Source organism: Verticillium nonalfalfae (assembly GCF_003724135.2).
Source record: "Verticillium nonalfalfae strain VnAa140/NRRL 66861 chromosome Unknown scaffold_18, whole genome shotgun sequence".
Lineage (NCBI taxonomy): Eukaryota > Fungi > Ascomycota > Sordariomycetes > Glomerellales > Plectosphaerellaceae > Verticillium > Verticillium nonalfalfae.
In genome coordinates this window covers 234,177-252,275 of record NW_021167243.1, presented here as the reverse complement: position 1 = coordinate 252,275, position 18,099 = coordinate 234,177, and the positions used below count along the sequence as shown (strand labels likewise).

The 18,099-nt window shown below is 56.9% G+C and overlaps 5 protein-coding genes across 5 annotated transcripts; 3 read left to right on the top strand and 2 right to left on the bottom strand.

The window, feature by feature from the left end:
- Positions 1–3,737: 3,737 nt before the first annotated feature.
- On the top strand, positions 3,738–6,071 carry D7B24_003041 (uncharacterized protein; the record flags this gene model as incomplete). The annotated part of the gene is made up of 1 exon (XM_028637235.1): positions 3,738–6,071. One exon carries the CDS (start codon positions 3,738–3,740, stop codon positions 6,069–6,071), a length of 2,334 nt encoding a protein of 777 aa, XP_028497443.1.
- Positions 6,072–6,713: 642 nt separating this feature from the next.
- D7B24_003040 (uncharacterized protein) lies at positions 6,714–7,613 on the bottom strand (the record flags this gene model as incomplete). Its single annotated transcript, XM_028637234.1, has 2 exons — positions 6,714–7,491; positions 7,549–7,613. 2 exons carry the CDS (start codon positions 7,611–7,613, stop codon positions 6,714–6,716), a joined length of 843 nt encoding a protein of 280 aa, XP_028497442.1.
- Positions 7,614–8,137: 524 nt separating this feature from the next.
- D7B24_003039 (uncharacterized protein) lies at positions 8,138–8,762 on the bottom strand (the record flags this gene model as incomplete). The annotated part of the gene is made up of 3 exons (XM_028637233.1): positions 8,138–8,208; positions 8,270–8,394; positions 8,461–8,762. 3 exons carry the CDS (start codon positions 8,760–8,762, stop codon positions 8,138–8,140), a joined length of 498 nt encoding a protein of 165 aa, XP_028497441.1.
- A 2,905-nt stretch (positions 8,763–11,667) lies between these two features.
- On the top strand, positions 11,668–12,181 carry D7B24_003038 (uncharacterized protein; the record flags this gene model as incomplete). The annotated part of the gene is made up of 2 exons (XM_028637232.1): positions 11,668–11,792; positions 11,890–12,181. 2 exons carry the CDS (start codon positions 11,668–11,670, stop codon positions 12,179–12,181), a joined length of 417 nt encoding a protein of 138 aa, XP_028497440.1.
- Positions 12,182–15,071: 2,890 nt separating this feature from the next.
- On the top strand, positions 15,072–17,734 carry SUL2_2 (Sulfate permease 2; the record flags this gene model as incomplete). The annotated part of the gene is made up of 4 exons (XM_028637231.1): positions 15,072–15,319; positions 15,400–16,121; positions 16,249–17,108; positions 17,159–17,734. The coding sequence occupies 4 exons, from the start codon at positions 15,072–15,074 to the stop codon at positions 17,732–17,734; spliced, it is 2,406 nt and encodes an 801-aa protein (XP_028497439.1).
- Positions 17,735–18,099: the final 365 nt, after the last annotated feature.

Here is an 18,099-nt window from a genome sequence, read left to right as displayed (position 1 = left end):
CACGGTCGTTGATAGTTGAGATCACGGGCGTAGGAGCTGCTGAGTGACTGGGTCCTCCCCGAACGATGCTTCACCGGACCGGCGCTGCGGGAGATTGGAGGAGGAGACGGACGAAGCTGTCAGTTGACAGATGGTACAATATTGGCCTCGCTATCCCAAAAGAGGAGGGGCCGGTGGATGGAAGAACAAGCAGACGAGGTTGCTACTTCACTGTCACCGAAACGATACGTGAGGACCAGGTGCAGCTGGCTCCTTTGGGCGGTCTGCCTGGTACCTGGTGTTCAAGTGTGGTGGCCTGGGCGACGAGAAAGGGAAGGCGCAAGGGACGCCCTTCCATCCTGCCGTTCATCTTGGGGTTTCGCAGTGCTGGCAGGAGCAAGACCTGCAGCTGGCAGGAGCAACACCTGTAGCCGCCTCTTAGCTTCAGTCCCTCTCTCGCCGACTGGGTCTTGTGCCGCTGCATGAGGAAGGGAACGCCCTGCCGCGCACTAGCTTGCCGAGCGCAATCCCAGTGATCCCAGTACAATCCCAGCAATCCTAGCAATCCCAGCAAGTCCGCGTGCAGCAGGGTCCAGGTGCAACTGCCAGCGTGCGCCAGTGCCATCGGATAGTGCGAGCACGACTGACCATTCGGGGAAGCACACCCGCCATCATGGAAACGACCCAGCCTCCATGCCCGGCACCTGCTGGTACATGGCTCTGGGTGCCAGCGTTCACCGCACCGGTTGTCTCCAGAAGTCCCCCGGCCATGTCCGCTATTCATCCCATCCCATCTCTCTCCTGTCAGCAATCATTGGCACGCAGCTCGCCACGGCGTCCGTCCGATCTACCTCGCCAGCTAGCACCGACGGTGCCTCTGCAGAAGAACGGTCGGAGAAGAACAAAAGGGCCTGGGCAGAGTCACACTATACCGAGGCCAGCAGCGACGGCCAGCGATCTTCATGTTCATGACTTAACCTATGTCGCATTGCGCCCTCCCAGAAATACCACAGCGTGCCGCGTCTGCTGGAAAGGGAGGGGAAAGGACCCACGACCTGTCTCTCAGAACACAAAGAGAAACGGAAAAGAGTTCTTCATTTCAGGGGCAGACCACACGAGCGCCCCTGAGTGTGATGCCGGGGAGCGCACCATACCGGGCCACACCACACCACACCACACGCAGACGCCAACCCACATACTCCACTCCGCAGGCGACGGACACCCTTCAGATCGACCCAATCAAGCGTCGCCTTGTATGCAAAGGACAAGACTCCCGTCGCGAGTGCTGCAGCTGCTCGCGAGGAGAAACGTATTGGGTGCCTGCATTCCGCGTCCACCGTCGAGCCGTTGAATGGCGCCTCATGCATATGCCGCGAAAGCACCTTTGCGAGGCGCCCAGCGTTGCAAGCGCCTGCTGAGGGGGCGCATCGCTGTGAAAAGGCGAGATGTGGAGCAAAAATGTGCAGAGTTCGAGGAAAGGGGGGGATGTTGACTCTTCTCTGTGGACGCAAGAAGCAATATACTGTCTCACAGAGTGCTCGGTGCTACGTGTCTCGTGCAGTCTTCCCCATGTCCCGCCGCGCAGGTACGTTGCGAGACGTTGGACCGACGAGCGAGCGTAACGAGGATCGACCTTGTAGACCCCAGTTGGGATTTCAAGCGCAAGGCCAGGGTCCCCTTTCGAGGCGACCGCGCGACGAGAACGCTGCCCACTAAGAGCGTGAGCGTTTCCCGGCCGCTTGCAATCCCGACCAGAGAACCGACATGGGGAGCTCAGGAAATCATGCGGCTCCTGCGGCCGTTGTCTGGACCAAAGCTTTACGCGTTTCGTCTTCCAACAACGTAACAGCCTTTGTTGGTCGGCTATGATTCAGAAGGTTTTTCTGTCATTTCATAGTCAAAGGACTCGACGGACTTCAATGCTGAAGCCACATGCAACGAGAACGGATACTCTTATTCTAGCGCCGCACCATGAACCACCACTCGGGGTTCTTCGGTGACCCGCGAAATTGCGAAGTGCCATACAAAGGTGAGACGGCCGAGGATGCGGGACGTCATGGTTTTCTCAGCAGTGTCTTCGTAGCCGGCGACAAAGGTAGGAACCATGTCTTGAGAAAGGCGTTACCACTGACGGCCGAGGGCAGTCCTAAGAACGTTGCGACCCTCATTTTCTAGCTCCCACTTCTCCTACAGCATCGACACCTACAACCCCGCTCTCTTTGTCATTTCATCGCATCTGTGTAGTGCAGCCGAGACCAGACTCAGCTGGCTGTCTGTCATCTGCATTCCATCTGCGGCACAACACGAGATGGCGAGGGGCGCAATTACCAGACGAGTGGTTTTGTCTCAGCCCTGCGTGGCACTTGCTGGTCGTCCACATGAGGACTCGGCGACAAAGAATGCTTGTGCCTCGTTGCAGAACCCGTTCGGTGACACAGAAGCCCATATATCGTCCTCACGTCCACCCAGCCCGTCTGTTCCCCCTTCCCTCCTTTCTCCATCGACCAGGATGTGACGACAGCCAGACAAGCTACAAGTACTGCTCGCTTGTCGTCGTCATGAACAGGCGAGACGATCCAGTAAAACTCACACATTCGGCTAGGGGCAGAAAAACGTGTTACACTGCAGGCTGCTTACCCGGAAGCTTCCGCGCAGCATGTTGACGGTCCAGCACGCGGGGGAACGCTCGATGACACACTTAAAGACTGTTACTTCCGAGCAGCTAATATGCCGCGATGCTGGACAATATGTGACCCACGTCGTTTGCCAGCCAGAGTCGAGGCCTGCCCACAAGCATTGAACAGCACGCCGCTTGCTTGCATCAGCAGCAGTGGCTAGAGAGGACGACCCTGAACACGCCATCCCCCGCCCTGTGTCTGCCATCGCATGCAATAGATGAGCCCGTGCGCGACGCTAATCCGCAATTCTCCTCTCGTGAACGGGATCGTGTTCTCGAAGGGGACAACACCTCGCACCACCATGCAGCAGGTCCTGTACCATGTACTGATGGGACGGGCGCTCTCCCGCCGCTCGCGATGGGAAATGTTTCTACGACTCCTCAGAGTGGACTGGCGGTGAGGACCTTCGATTGGCCGCATGTTTCGATGAGGATGATCCACGTGAAGGATGCCCCGGCCTGCCAAGCAGTTCCGCCTACGAGGATGGGGTTGTGCTCAAAAAGGAGGGGGGGCCGTGCCACGTATGTATAGAGGCCTCGTATGTACATGTATATGTCTACTGATGGCCCGAGGCGGTCGGGCCCCCTTTCTCGTTTGCCATCTTACCAAGGTACTGTGATTTCGGTTGAGGGCCCAGGTTTTCAATTTGAGCCGGCAGGGGCTTTCTTTGTTGGCAGCATCGGAAGAGTCGGGACGGTAAGCCAGCCGCTGTCAATGGGTTCGTGCTCTTCAGACGATGAAACAGTTTTCTTGGCCTTGCATGTCTGCATAGCACGACTTGACCGTCTCATGGGATACAAATGGTTGAACTTTGTTCATGCCTACCATTGTTCATGCCTACCACTGGTACCAATGACAGCGAGGTGGGGAACGGGCCTCGTCTTATCATCACGTGACTATGCGTCTCATCTGCGCCATGTTCGATCCTGATCTCGCGTCTCAAGCGCGATCTCCACAATTCCCTAAGCTCACAACCCAAGGCGTCACCATTCGCGTCGCTGGGTACCGCCAAAGGACCCCTCACCCATCGATCTCCCGAATGTAACTCCTCTATATGATACATCTGCGTACTCTGCAATCATGACCGGGGAGGTGATCAGCCTCCTTTCGAGCTCCTCCCCCGAGCCAGCCCTCCCACCTGCACCAGCCGCCGCCCCCCACCCCGCCAAATCATGCTCTCCTCCGCCCAAGCAGCCGTCCGGCCTCCTCAACCTCACCAGCAGCTCGCCCGTCTCTGCCCCGAACCGCGATAGGCCTTCAGGGTCCCAGCAGCTCCCGCATCCGAAGCGCCGCAGCAGCGCCGTCCAGCTGGACCTCCACTTTCTTTCCGACGACTTCGACACGACGGGCGACCTGGGGCACAGCAGCCAGATTAGGCAAGATGCGGGACAGAACAAGCGGCTACGTCTGTCGCCGCCTGACGCTGCAAAGAGGGGGTTTCACAGGTCACAGTCCGCGGCCGACGCCACGGAGAGGTCGTCTGCTCGGCAGGGGGCCGCTGTGCGGCGCACACAGGCGCTGTTCGATCCCATCGAGTGCTCGAGCTCGCCGGCGCTCGGCAGGAGGCCGAGGAGCTCTGGCCAGACGACATACGACGATCCCTTTGCGACCTCGTCGCCTGTGAGAACGGTGGGTGGGATCATGGCCATGGCCGAGCCTCGTGCGGCTTCACCTCGGCAACCTGAAATGGCTGCTGTGCCTGCGAGTTTGGGGATGGATGTCGATGATCCGTTCGCCAGCAGCCCGCCTCCTGCCGCGAAGGCGGCGCCTGCGGCTGCTCCGGCTGGTTCGTTGCAGGTGGCGTCCACGGCGAAATCGACATGCGCATCGATGGTGACGTCCAAGACCTCCATGGCGGTCTTCAGTCTCGACGACGACCTCAGCGACCCGTTTGCCAGCTCGCAGCCTGATGCGGCCCCGCTCCGGGCAGCGACGTCTACGGCTGTGTCACTGAACAGCAAGCCCCGTTCCCCGAAAGGCAAGGCAGACTGGGACCCCATCTCAAGCTCGGCGCCGCAGCTGCTGCACGACTCGTTCGACAGTTCGCCACCGCCTGTGCGTTCCAAAGGCAAGGAGAAGGCGCCCGCGGTCATTGACCTCAGCGATTCCGAGCTGTCCGTACTGGAAAGCCACAAATGGTCAGACAGCGACAGCGATCTCCCGGACGTCAAGGACATGGACCTCTCCAAGTCTCGAGCGCCTCGTTCTCACACAGCGGCACGGTCGCGCACATCATCCGCCACGCTGAGAGTTTCGAAACCAAAAGCGCCGGTCGCCAAGAAACCCACCGAAAACAAGGCGCGAGACAAGGAGGCCAAGGCTGCCGAGCGCGAGCGCGAGAAAGAGCGCAAGAAGCGGGAAAAAGAAGCGGCGAAGGAGCAAAAGGCGCGCGACAAGGAGACGGCGGCCGCCATGGCCGAAGTCAACAAGGTGAGGACCGACAAGAAGGTCTCAACGCCCGAGATGATTGTCGATCTGCCTGCGAGCCTGCCGCCAGCGCAGCTGCTGCAGGCGCAGACGCTGCTCAGGGATCTGGACGTCGAGTTCGGCGAGTGGCAGAGCCCGGTCGAAAAGGTCGTCAAGTGGCGGCGCAAGGTCAAGAGCCGATACAACGACGACCTCGGTCTCTGGGAGCCGATGCCGCTGCGCATCCAGGACGAGTCGTACGCCATGGCCGTCATGACCGCCGACGAGTTCGTTGCGCTGGCTTTCGGGGCCGAAGGCGCGGATCTGCTAGCCCATGTGTCGAGAATGAAGCAGCACTTTCCCGGCACGCAGCTGATCTACCTCATGGAAGGTCTCGGCCCCTGGATCCGCAAGAACCGCAACGTCCGAAACCGGCAGTTCGTCTCCGCCGTGCGCAGCCAGGAGACGGAGGCGGCGCCGACCAGCAGCCAGCCGAACCGGCGGCGCAAGAAGGCGCAGGCGCCCAGGGAGTACATTGACGAGGACACGGTCGAGGACGCGCTGCTCGAGCTTCAGGTCCTGCACGGCGCCCTCATCCACCACACGGCCGCCGCCGTCGAGACGGCCCAGTGGATCGCCATCTTCACGCAGCACATCTCCACCGTGCCGTATCGCAAGCAGCGTGAGGCTGCCAACGAGGCGGGCGCCGGCTTCTGCATGGAGAGCGGACAGGTGCGGACGGGCGACGACACGCGGGACACATACGCGCGGATGCTGCAGGAGATCGTGCGCGTCACGGCGCCCGTCGCCTACGGCGTCGCTGAGGAGTTTGGGACCGTCGCGGCGCTGGTCAAGGGGTTGGAGGAGAGGGGCCCGCTCGCGCTCGAGGCGTGCCGGAAGAGCGCGAACAAGGATGGTGCCGTGTCGGATCGGACGATCGGCCAAGCTCTCAGCCGGCGGATCTACAAGGTGTTTACTGGCAAGGATGAGACGAGTATGGACGTCTAGGGAAGGGCATGCATGCTTAGGCGCGATGGTAGATTTGGCTCGGCGTTCGAGGTGTGAATTTAATCCAGGCGGGATGGAGTTTCTGCGGCTGTTGGACGGAGCTCGTCACAACGTATTCTTGTGATAATCGTCAGAAAACATGGACTGGTATGCACAAATGAGTTACGAGGCAACGCAATACCAGGTTATGAGTGGGCGGGTCGCCTATGGGCACAAGTAACCCTCTGTACGGCAATGCAATCACAGTTTCAAACATCATTTCACAACAAGCAACAAAAGTTCAGGCGGTGGCATCATGCATCATGAGAAAACTTTGCATTCATGTCTACCGAAACTCTATCCATTCGAAGCCGAAGCGACGTGGCACGTATCGCCCGGAACGTGTACATAGGGTCTAGACTTCAAATATGTTAGCACTCGTTCGAAAACAAGCATCATGAAATAACAGGTTGAAAAGCTTTGTCAGATAGCGGTTGGACAAGTTTTTTCCACATTCAATGTGTCGGATCAGGTCTGTGAAATTTGGTCTCTCATCACGAAAGCAGGCGGGTGAGTGTAAAGAAAAAGAGGCGAGAGCTTACCATTTGACAAAATCGACATCATGCTCTGAGGGGGTGCCAAGACGGTCAGCCTCCGATCTGGCTATTTGTCAAGCTGATCTTCAGCCTTCCGCTTCTTCGGCGGAGGGGCCGCAGCAAAGAACGAAGTGAGAGTTTTCTGCTTCTGATCGAACTGAGCGCTGCCTATACCGCCGCGGGTCTTTTTCAGACCGGCGAGGTGAGTCGTGTTGTTGAAGACCACGATGCTCAGGCGCAGGTCGGGCCAGCGTGGGCCATGATTGCTCGGCGGACAGGGCGGTTCGCCTGCGTCCTGTCGAGGCTGACTCGATGAGTGGTGGGAGGGCTCGACGACGAGCTGAGTGTAGCCCGTATTGCTCCAAGAAGCATGAGAGTCGGCTGGTTCGGAAGAAGAAGCGAACCAGGCATTGCTGCGCAGGACGCGAAGCAGCGATGCCAGGATCAGCCCGTGGGCGACGATCATGACGCATGAAGACTTATCAGCCAACGCGGCAACGATCGGTGCGAGCTGGCTATCGACGAAGCGACTAGCACGTGTATGCATGGCATCGTGGGTCTCAGCGTCTGTCGCACGAACATGGTCGCGCTGGCCGTACTTCTTGCCTTCGTCGGCGCCAAAGTCTTTCTCGCGCAGGTCCAAGAGCTGGACGACATCGACCGCCGGCATTCCGGCCAGCGGCGGAGGCTGCGCTTCTCGGACCGTTGCAGCGGTGTGGACAGCACGCTTCAGGTTGGAGGTGAAGATGTGCGTCGCTGGAGGTGCCGCCGTCGCCATGTGAGAGGCAAGACGACGGGCTTGGAGGACGCCGTGAGCGGTCAATGGGGAGTCCCGACTTCCTGCACTGGAATTGGTCAGTTTAGGGTAACAGAGAGAGCGTGAAAAGGAATTGATTACGCACTAGAGGCCGGCCACATTGTCTACCGATTCGCCGTGGCGGATGAGGAAGATATTGACCTTGCCCATCGAGGCATTGGTGGTGTATGTGAGAGACTGAAGCTGGAGCTTGGTAGCCGCAGCATTCCCTGGTGGCGACTACATGGTGTGACCACGGAGCTCAATCGAGGAGCTTAGGACTGGTGTCGCGTTCACTTGCAGAACGTGGTCGGAAGGAATTGAGGGGGGAGGCAAATTTTCCTTTTAAGAGCTGGTGGGCTCCTGGCTGGGTCCACATGTCACGCTCGTTAGTCAGCTTCATGGAACTGGGCCATGCAGCTCGCGATTTGTAGAAGCCGCCAGAGTTGCTGCCTGAGAAACCACAGAGAGCAAGTAACAGAAGCGCACGAGAGATGTTTTTCATTCTAGGGTCTTTCTTTCAAGAACCAAAAACGATGCCTGCCTTTAACTGAAAACACCATTTAGGGACTGTAAAGGGATGTGACCGCCAGAATGCACCGCTGAGCCAGGGGTTTTTCGACGCATCCTCTCATAGCCGTGCGATGCGTCTCTGGCTCACCTTCATTCACCAACCGTAGCCTCAAAATTTGTGCCTAGCACTGAGCGTCCCAGCCTCTCCAGTGATTGCAAGCAATGCGGCCATCGTCGTTGAACAAGATGTCCTCTGTAAGGTAGGCAGTCAGAGCCAGCATGCGAACAAGGCGAAGTGAGCATCACCAACATACCGAGATTGACATCGACGTCCCAAGCTTGAGCAAAGATATACGGGCAAATAAGCTTGTTCTCGATGTAGTCACTCTTTTGCGTCTTCTTGAGAATGCAGGCGCCACAACGTAGGTTGAAGTAACCGCTGCACATCAAGCATTGATCAGCTAACCACTAGTGATCAAGTGCTCACATGAACAGATGCTCTTACCCTTCCTCTGCTACGAGGCTGACCTTGTTGGCTTCTCGGTCGACTTCAAGGCCGATGCAGTCATTGAGGTTGATGCGCGTGCAGCGGTACGTCTTGCCATCGTTTCTGAGACATTTGGCGTGAAGGACAGTCTCGGACTTTTTGAACAGCTGGAAGCTTTGCCATTCGGGGTGCCATTGGTCCCGGCCGTTCGAGGTCAGAAGCAGGTCCTTGCATTCGTACTTAATGTCGTCGCCAGACGCGCCAGACGACTCAAGACCAAGAATGAGGCCTGCAACAAGAGTGATGGAAGTGAGCTTCATCTCGAAAGTGGGTGTTGCCGCGCTGTCAGTGGGTGTGTCGTTGGGGGTGTGTTACGGGTGTAATGCCAGAGAATTCTGAAGATGTAGAAAATTCGGCCGCATGGAAAGTGGTGCTTCTTGTGGCTTTCCTTGCCATCGCTCTTTCCTTCAATTGAAGATGTGAACGTCGAGGGAACTTTAGTGAATGTCAAACACCAGAATTGGGCTCATTCACCTTGTTTGATGTTGTGACTGCTAGCTTTGTTCAGCTCGAGTTGCCCTCACTTGCGTTATTGCCTGTCGCACTTCTGGCTCTTTCAGCTCGATCGAGGCACTGAGTTCTCATTGAAAAGGGTTCAAAGTCGCTGTAGAAGACCAAAACCGCTCTCTGCAGGATACGGTCAACGTTACGCGGCTTGGGAGTGACAACCTAACGCACGCGTCTTGTATTGCCTGTCCTTATGGTCCTCGGGAGAACGTCCAATGCGGTCCTAAGCCTCACTACCGAATTGCACTTGTAGTAGAGCAAAGACTACGAGCTGAGAAGTGTGCTGTTTCATGGCATCTGCGGCACCTAATTATTTATTCATGGCTCCATCAGCCTAGGCGAGTGGCCAGTTTGATTCATGGATGCGCCTTGGGCGTTGGTACATGATGTCAGCGGATCGCAAGCATGGCAGTATGAACGGACCAGAAGTTTGGCTTGCGACATCCTCCATTTCCACAACGATGAGCATACATCAAGAAAATACACAGTCGAATGCTAGAGAGAGGCAACATGAGGTTCAATGTATACCCCCATAGTCAAAGAATGCTATCTTGGCTTGGTATACTCTAGATCGGCGCAGGGAAGCGACCACACACATCGCGCATCAAGCAAAAGTCCTGCGTTTGAGAACACTCCATCTGCCGATGAATGGCTCATCTGGACTGATGCAGCGCAACAGTCTTCACATGGTCAATCAGTCATTTGGCTACCTCATGTCAAGGCCGGTGGTCAACTGGGGAGTGCATCTTGCGCATACAACAGGAAACAAAGGGAAAGGGTCGGCAGGCCAGAGGAGAAATCTATAAAATGCGCGTGGTATTGGTTTTTCTCTCGTTTGTCGGCGATATTTGCCGGACTAACGTCGGTTGTCTCCACGAAGAACTGGTCAGGGCCTACTCGGAGGATGTTGCAGTGCACGCCGTCAGTTCCGCATCCGCTGTCCTCGAAAGGAAAGGAATTCTGTGATGCTTAATCGGACAGGGGCATCAGTACGCCCGCAAGAGTTCAACGTGAAGGTATACCGAAAGGCTCAACCTCTTGTTGCGCAATGGGGGTCTATATGTAGCCAAAGACACGGTATAAATGCGATGCTGCAGCACGACTCTGCCTCCATCGAATAGATACTATTGAGGATCGTGTCAAGGTTGTTCTGTATTAATTCGTGTGTCGAGCGTTTCCGGTATTGGAGACGTGACGCTCATCGTTGACGGGAGCAAGAGAAGCAGACACGGTGCCGTGCTTTGAGAGCCATATTGTCAGACCTAGGGTGAAATGGGTGCTATGATATCGGTCAAGGTGCTGTTAGTACTGAAGTTCTTGGGGGAAGTCTTGCCAGCTGTCACGGGCTTTTTTTTCTCCGGCCCAACATGTGAGTATGTGTGTTCTGAAACAAAACCTTGAGATGAAGAATTTTTGCGATCCGATGTGATCAGCCTGTGACTGCGGCGAGTGATATCACGGTGTAATCGGGGTTTTCTCGTCTTGATTCTGTCCCACATGAAGGCATTCGTGGTAAATCTTGTCGAGGAATGTCGTTCTCAAAAACGCAATGAAGTCTTTGGAGAACGTCATTCGGACCAACTACCGCGTTCAGAGTTACTGTACCATGTAATCAATGAAATTCCTGCACCTCATTTCAGGCTTCGGGTCATTAGCACGCGGAAGGAGTTTCGACAGGCATTTCTCTGTCAGAGTCGCATGGCGTTATCTGTCAGAACCGCGGAGATGCCGTGCGTCTTGGTGCAAACAAACTTTGAAGGCAAGCAGTAAAAGTTTGATCCTTCCAAGGCCGTGTCATAATTCATCTTGGCATGCCCACCAAGGGCATGACGCCTTAAGAGTCTACTCACGAGAATCGCCCCAATGGCCGCATTCCAGCTTGGCGGCGTGATATTTCGCTGATCCAACCTACGATCACTGACTACGGAGTTAGCGATCATGAAGTCTACATCCGAGGATATCAAGCTCATCCAGATTTTTCTTCGCACTCCCTCTTCCCTTTCTCTCGTCAAGGCCAAAGCCGGGACCGGAAATGCAAGTGTCGGGTCTAGTTGGCACCCTTTGATCAACACCCCAGTCGCGTTCGTGGGCTGGACGAGCACGCCATAGGCAATCTCAGCCCACACCCACGCCCGACTCATTCCTCTTACGTGGGTGCTTCGCAGCCTTCCATGCACAACCCGCGTCTCTTGGGATCGCGACCGGCTGTTCGGCATCTTCAGGTCTCAGCCCAAGAAAGAATTGATGCGAGGTTGCGTCCCAGAACGGCACCCACGAGGCTCGGTTGGGCGGTCGAGGCCCGCGCGGCGACGGCGCCAGCGAACCACGGGTGATCTCCGATGCGGGTGCGATGTCGTCTCAATCTTTATCTTGCTTTTCTCTCTCTTTTCAGACTGCCGTTCGATGGCTTGTTCAGCGGGCCGCGACTGCAAGATGCGAATCGTGAGGCTCCCGGCCGAGATTTTGTGATGGTGACAGACTTGCTTCTGCCGTCTCTTCCCCGGCTTTCATTCCCCTGGCGTCTGGGGAAGAAGCAGAGAAACAGGACAGCCAAGGCTTCTAAACTGTCCGAAAAACTGAGCCTCCCGGCTTGGAAAGTCCTATCGAGAGGGCAGAAACAAGACAGTATTGCTTGGCAAACAGCGTGACGCCGCCACAATGTCTTGGCCCGACTGGCGTGGTGGTCCACCCCGTCCGCCTGAAGTTTCCAGCCGCAATACTGCAAGGGGGCGTGGGATATTCACAATTGGCTTCCCAGAGAAGAAAGCAAGCGCCCATGCCATGTCAATACATTCCTCCTTGCCGAGATTCCAAACCCACGGTCCTGCCACGCCTTGCATGTGCAATCTGGAAACCAAAGTCACGTCTACCAACCTCTAGGACCCTCGATGCCAGCTCTGAAGACGACGTGGGCGGCCAATGGGAGAGAGACAAGCAGCACCAACTGATAATCATGAGTCACGCGACAGGTTCCTATGCCGGCACAGCTCAGCTTCGGCAACTCCCATTCGTCCAGGGAGTCGTCAGGACAGACAGGGAGTTGGCCTGGAGGCTCTGGAACCAGGCGACCATGGTGTGTCTGGACCCCTCCCGGCGGGAGGCGATCAAGCGATATCAAATTCGTCCCCGTCTCACGGCGCCGGCCATGGCGAGGGTGCGCTCGATATCATGAAGAGTTCAGGGGGTGGCCATGGCGAAAGTGACGTGGCTGTTGACACCATACGAAGGCGTCGCAGCGGCTGATAAAAAATCACGAAGTTCTTGATGTTCGTCTACTTTCTCATCGATACGATCGCGTTCTCGACCCCCACCCCATGGGAGCACAGCAGCGCAAGGGATTGAGCTGAGAGGGGGAGAGGTTCGAGACCTGGAAGTAGCTCGAGCTGTCAGACTGGTAAGATGGACTGGAGTGCCTTGGCCGCGCATATTTGCGTACTAGCCATCGGGGCGCCGATTCCGCACTCCCTCTCATGGTATGGTGCTGCTGCCTCCCCCAACCTCCAAACCCCCGTCTAGATAGGGGACTAAGTTTCTGGCTCGGGGCTCACGGAAGTTCACTGGGCAGACAGAGGCGACCCATAGGGAGGTGGGGTTAGCACTTTGGCAACCAGGGGCCGTGCATGCTGTATAAAACCGAGAACAACTTTGTTTGCCGGGGTTTGCGCTGATCGCTCGTCTCTGGCAAGTGTGTGGAGGGGCGCGACATCATGATGGAGACGGTCATCTCGGCGCCCAGGGTTGATGGTGGGTGTGCCATGGTGTCAGAACGGCAATCTCTGCAAAAAGAGATCCATCATGATGCTCTCCTGCAGTCATGACGCTTGGGCGATGCTCATCACAAGAGCTGGAACCGTACAGATAGATGGGATGGTGGTGTCCATCACGATCTGTTGCACCACCTGCACGCCACAGTGAACCGCCCAACTCTGAAGGCCTGTCTCTCCCACACTGTGACTCTGTTCCTCTCGGTCTTCTGTTGTGTCTGTTTCGTTGGGTGGCGTGGGGAAAATCGGCTGGTAATAGTTGTCGTCGACCAGTAGAAGCTCAAGAAGCTCTTGGTCTACTTGTGAGTGTGAGAGCTGAGGGGCTTCTCCCAAAGCGGGCAGGACAGCCGCCCTTTCTGGGCCGGTCCACCCATGCTGCTCTGAGGTGTGTTGGGGGCGTGTGAGGAGCATGAGCTGTGTGATCAGAGGGGGTGTGGCCTAGGTGGCAGACAAGGATGCTGGCTTGGGGATTGGGGTAAGCTTCCATTAGGCGACAAAACCTGCAGATGAACAGGGGAGCTATGCGGCTCCTGGCTCGGTGGATGTGGTCTCATCCACGCCAAGAATGACGTGCTCGGGAAGGTCCATCTTTTTCGCTTCTCGAGTCGGCGCCGGTCTTCAATGAGTTCGACTGGCCTCAATCCCCCCTCGTGCTCTCTGCCTCTCTCTCTTTCTCTCTGAGGGGCAAGTATTGTATAATGTACCTGTTCTTTTGTCGACAATCATCGCGAGGTTGAGAAAGAAGGAAGGGTTGGTTGTTGCGACAAGCGAAGGGAGCGGCATCTTGGCATCAGAGACATTGGCGCCCTTCTTTATGCATCGTGATAGCTTCAAAACCTCGACCTCAGACAACCAGGCTGTCGACCGGTGAGACCGATGGACAGCGGTGTGTCTCTCGTGCTTTGCCGGCCACTTCTTCCACTAAAACTAAACTGATGGAGGTCCCCGAAGACGGCTGCTCCAGCACGTCCTCGACCCCTCCCCCCCTCCAATCGAGTCCGCCAGTACCGCCGCCACCAACCGAGTTAAGCTTAATTGCTAAGTCTATTTGCGCTGACTCTGGTGCTGGTTCTCGTGCGCTGGGCCTTTCCCTCATTGCCTCGTGGCAGGCCCGTTCTGACTCTCCAAATCGCCGGATAGCACGGCACGTTATCCAAGACCTGGACAACTGGAACACAAGACCATCCCCCGAACTACCGTTTTGCATGTGCTGGCTCGCACAGGATGCAGAAAGCGGCTGGAAGAAGGTGCTGGTTCCTCTCTATACCCTTCTCTCACCCAAAGAAGGGCATACGTTCTTAGCTCTTGATCATTAACGTACCTTAAGCACTGGAGCCATATTTGCCCTGGAAAACCCATCACTTTCCCTCAGCTACTCTGCACATGGCAGCTGTTGGTACCGAATCCGAAGGGTCTCTGGCAGCTGAGCTTGGACCTCAGAGATGCGAATGACATTTATGGCGTTCAATTCAATTCATCACAGCTGGTGGTCATTGCTGGCACATAAGCGACACCCCCCATTACCGTTCCCCCCACGCTTCGTGTGCGGTGGCTTTGAGACCCTGAAGCCGCATGCATCCCTTGATTACAGAAGCCAGCATGGCACCAATTTCCCACACTTCGCGCGCCGTTGCCGCTTGCTGAGCCTGAGCTCTCCCCTCCTGGCAATTCCGCAGGGTCCATGTTGTGGTCGTGTCCTGTCGACCTTCTTTGACGCCGCCGCCGCGTGAGCGCCATGGTGCGGCTTTAAGTCGTCAACCCATGGCGAGCCAGTCCAGCCTGGGCCAGCCCGCTGGGACGCGCGCCCCGTCAGCCTTCGCCTTTGCCTTCTCTCGTTGCTTCTGCTAGGTCGGACCGAGGGTGTCTTTCTGCATTATCCCAAGCGTCAGCATGCCCTGTCAACTCCTCCCCCCCCGTACCTAGTACATACATGCCATCCACACCATCCCATGCCCCCCCCGATCTCGTCGACCACACGCCCCCTTGCCACCCCCCATCGAAAGATGATCCACTCGTCGCCCACTGCCATGACCCTTGGCGATCCGACCAAAGCAAGCCATGCCCATTGCTGGCCGTGACAACTCCGGTGCCTCGAGACTTGGCCTCCTCACATAAAAGGAGCTACCACCTCCCGCTATCTTGGCTGCAATGCCCACGTTCCTCAGCAATCACACCATCGCTCAAGGTTCGCACACCATCGACACGTCGAATTTGCCTTTGGGCTTGCCTTAATTGCCCTGTCGCCGCCTCTGCCAAGACGAGGAGACGCAGTACTGCAGTAGCACAGTCTAAGCCACGATGGCGCCAAGCAAGCTGAGCCGTGGCCTTGCCAAGGCCCTATTCATCGATCTCGACTATCGCAAAAATAACGAGCCCAAGGAGGCTGTCCACTCGGCCGCCGAGTCTTTCGAGTCGATCGAGACGTACGAGGAGCGCGAGCCCACCGTCGCCGAGTACCTGTACTACCACCGCCCGACTGCTGCGGGAGGCGTCAGGTACATCAAGAGCCTGTTTCCCTTCTGGCAGTGGATTTTCCACTACAACCTGTACGTAAACCCTGGTATTGTGTTCATGAGCTCCAGCAACGGGGTGCAAGTTGATCAGGCGACGCTAATACACTGCAAAGGCAATGGCTTCTTGGTGATGTTGTTGCCGGTGTGACTGTCGGCTTCGTCGTCATCCCTCAGGGCATGGCTTACGCCCTTCTGGCGCAGCTCAGCGCTGAGTACGGTCTCTACACTTCGTTCGTCGGTTTCCTGCTGTACTGGGCTTTCGCCACCTCCAAGGATATCACGATCGGAACCGTTGCCGTCATGTCTCAGCTCGTCGGAAACATTGTGCTGCGCGTCCGCGATGATCACCCGCAGTACGCTCCCGAGGACATTGCCAGGTCCCTGGCCCTGATCTCGGGCGCCGTGCTTCTGTTCATCGGCCTCACCCGTCTTGGCTGGATCGTTGAGTTCATTCCATTGGTTGCCATCACCTCTTTCATGACGGGTGCCGCCTTCAGCATTGCCTGCGGACAGGTTCCGGCGCTTCTTGGCATCAAGGGTGTCAACACCCGACAGGCCACCTACCTGGTCATCATCGACACGTTGAAAGCGCTACCAGGCGCCAATATTGGCGCCGCCATGGGTCTGTCGGCGTTGTTCCTGCTGTACCTCATTCGCTGGTTCTGCGGCTTCATGTCGAACAGGCAGCCCAACTGGAAGAAGTTCTGGTTCTTCATCGGCACCCTGCGCATGGCCTTTGTCATTCTGCTGTACATTCTGATCAGCTGGCTCGTCAACCGTAACGTCGACAAGGCCGCCGATGCCAAGTTCCGCATCCTGGGCACCGTTCCTAGCGGTAAGTGATCTCCTACTTGAACCCCACGTGGTGGTGGTGGCTGTGTATCCCCCCTCCCTCCGGGTCCCGGTCAGGGGTGGTACATTGTGGGAGTGGAATTAGTAGACTGACAACTTGGTGTGCGCAGGTTTCCAACACACTGGTACTCCCAATATTAGCACTGGTCTTATCTCGGCCCTCGCCCCTGACCTGCCCGCTACCATCATCGTTCTGATCATTGAGCACATTGCCATTTCCAAGTCGTTCGGCCGCATCAACAACTATGTCATCGACCCCTCGCAGGAGCTTGTTGCCGTTGGCTTCACCAACCTGTTCGGCCCCTTCCTTGGTGCCTACCCCGCCACCGGTTCTTTCTCCCGTACTGCCATCAAGTCCAAGGCTGGTGTTCGCACGCCCCTGGCTGGTATCTTCACCGCCGTCATCGTCCTCCTGGCTCTCTACGTCCTGACCTCCGTCTTCTTCTACATCCCCATGGCCAGTCTTGCGGGTCTGATTATCCACGCTGTCGGTGATCTTATCACCCCTCCCAACGTCGTCTACCAGTTCTGGGAAGTCTCGCCTCTCGAGGTTGTCATCTTCTTCGGCGGTGTCTTCATCACCATCTTCACCAATATTGAGAATGGTATCTACTTCACGGTTGCCGCTTCGGCCGCTCTCCTGCTCCTTCGCCTCGCCAAGGCCAAGGGACACTTCATGGGCAAGGTCCGCATCTACCGCGTCACCAAGGATACCGCCGGCAAGGACGTGCCCTTCAACGAGAAGGGCGAGTCCCTCGGAGTGCAGACGCGCGAGGCCTACATCCCTGTCCAGAAGGACGACGGCACCAACCCTGTCATTGATATTCAGTCGCCGTACCCTGGTGTGTTCGTGTACCGCTTCGGCGAAGGTTTCAACTACACCAACTGTGCGCACTACATGGATGTTCTCAGTGCCCACGTCTTCAAGGAGACCCGCCGCACTATTCTGGACAAGTTTGAGAAGCTCGGAGTGAGTACCTTCTTGTGTATTGGGATTGAACTGGTCACTGACTGAAATAGGATCGTCCCTGGAATGATCCTGGCCCACGCCGCGGCGCCAAGATTGATCTCAACGACAGCAGGCCAATCCTCCGCGCTATCGTTCTCGACTTCGCCGCCGTTAACAACGTCGATGTCACCTCCATCCAGACCCTCATCGATGTCCGCAACCAGCTCGATCGCTACGCTGACCCCGAGGTCGTCGAGTGGCACTTCGCCAACGTCACCAACCGCTGGACTCGTCGCGCTCTCGGTGTCGCCGGCTTCGGCTACCCCTCCCTCAAGGACGAGCCCAACCTGGGTCGCTGGAAGCCCATCTTCAGCGTCGCCGCCACGGATGCTTCCTCCGATTCGATCGAGAAGAAGGGTCCCATTGAGCGCACCGCCAGCCGCGACGAGGAGGACGTCATTGCGCCCACGAGGTCCCTTGGCGTGGCTCAGCTCGCCAACCGCGGTGACGGCAAGCTGGCTGCCGTGCAGGGTATGAACAGGCCCTTCTTCCACATTGATGTCGCTGCGGCTGTCGAGAGTGCCACGGCCAACGCCGAGGCCAAGGGCGAGGTCTCCGGTCGTTCGTCGCCGACCGAGAAGCAGTGATTTTGGACGTTGTTGTATAGATTGAGCGGTTCTTGAGATCATTGATACCACCTGTTCTGGAGAGACAGTAGATGTAGCTTGCAATACGCACATTGTTTGTGTGCCACGTCTTTGCTGAAACCTCGTCTTGTCGGTGATATATATGTATGGGGAGTGCCCGAGAAGTAATTTGTAGAGTTTCGGAGCATTTAATTCCCATCGAGCTTGTCTCTACACCGGGAAACCGGACCAGATCTGATGCGGCCCCACAGCCGGCCGCATATGCTCCGGCTAACTGCCGGTCAAGCGACCCACAACGCATCCGAACCAACGGCGGCCCCTGCTTCTATGTCAGCGCGTCATGGAAGGATGATGACGAGACATTG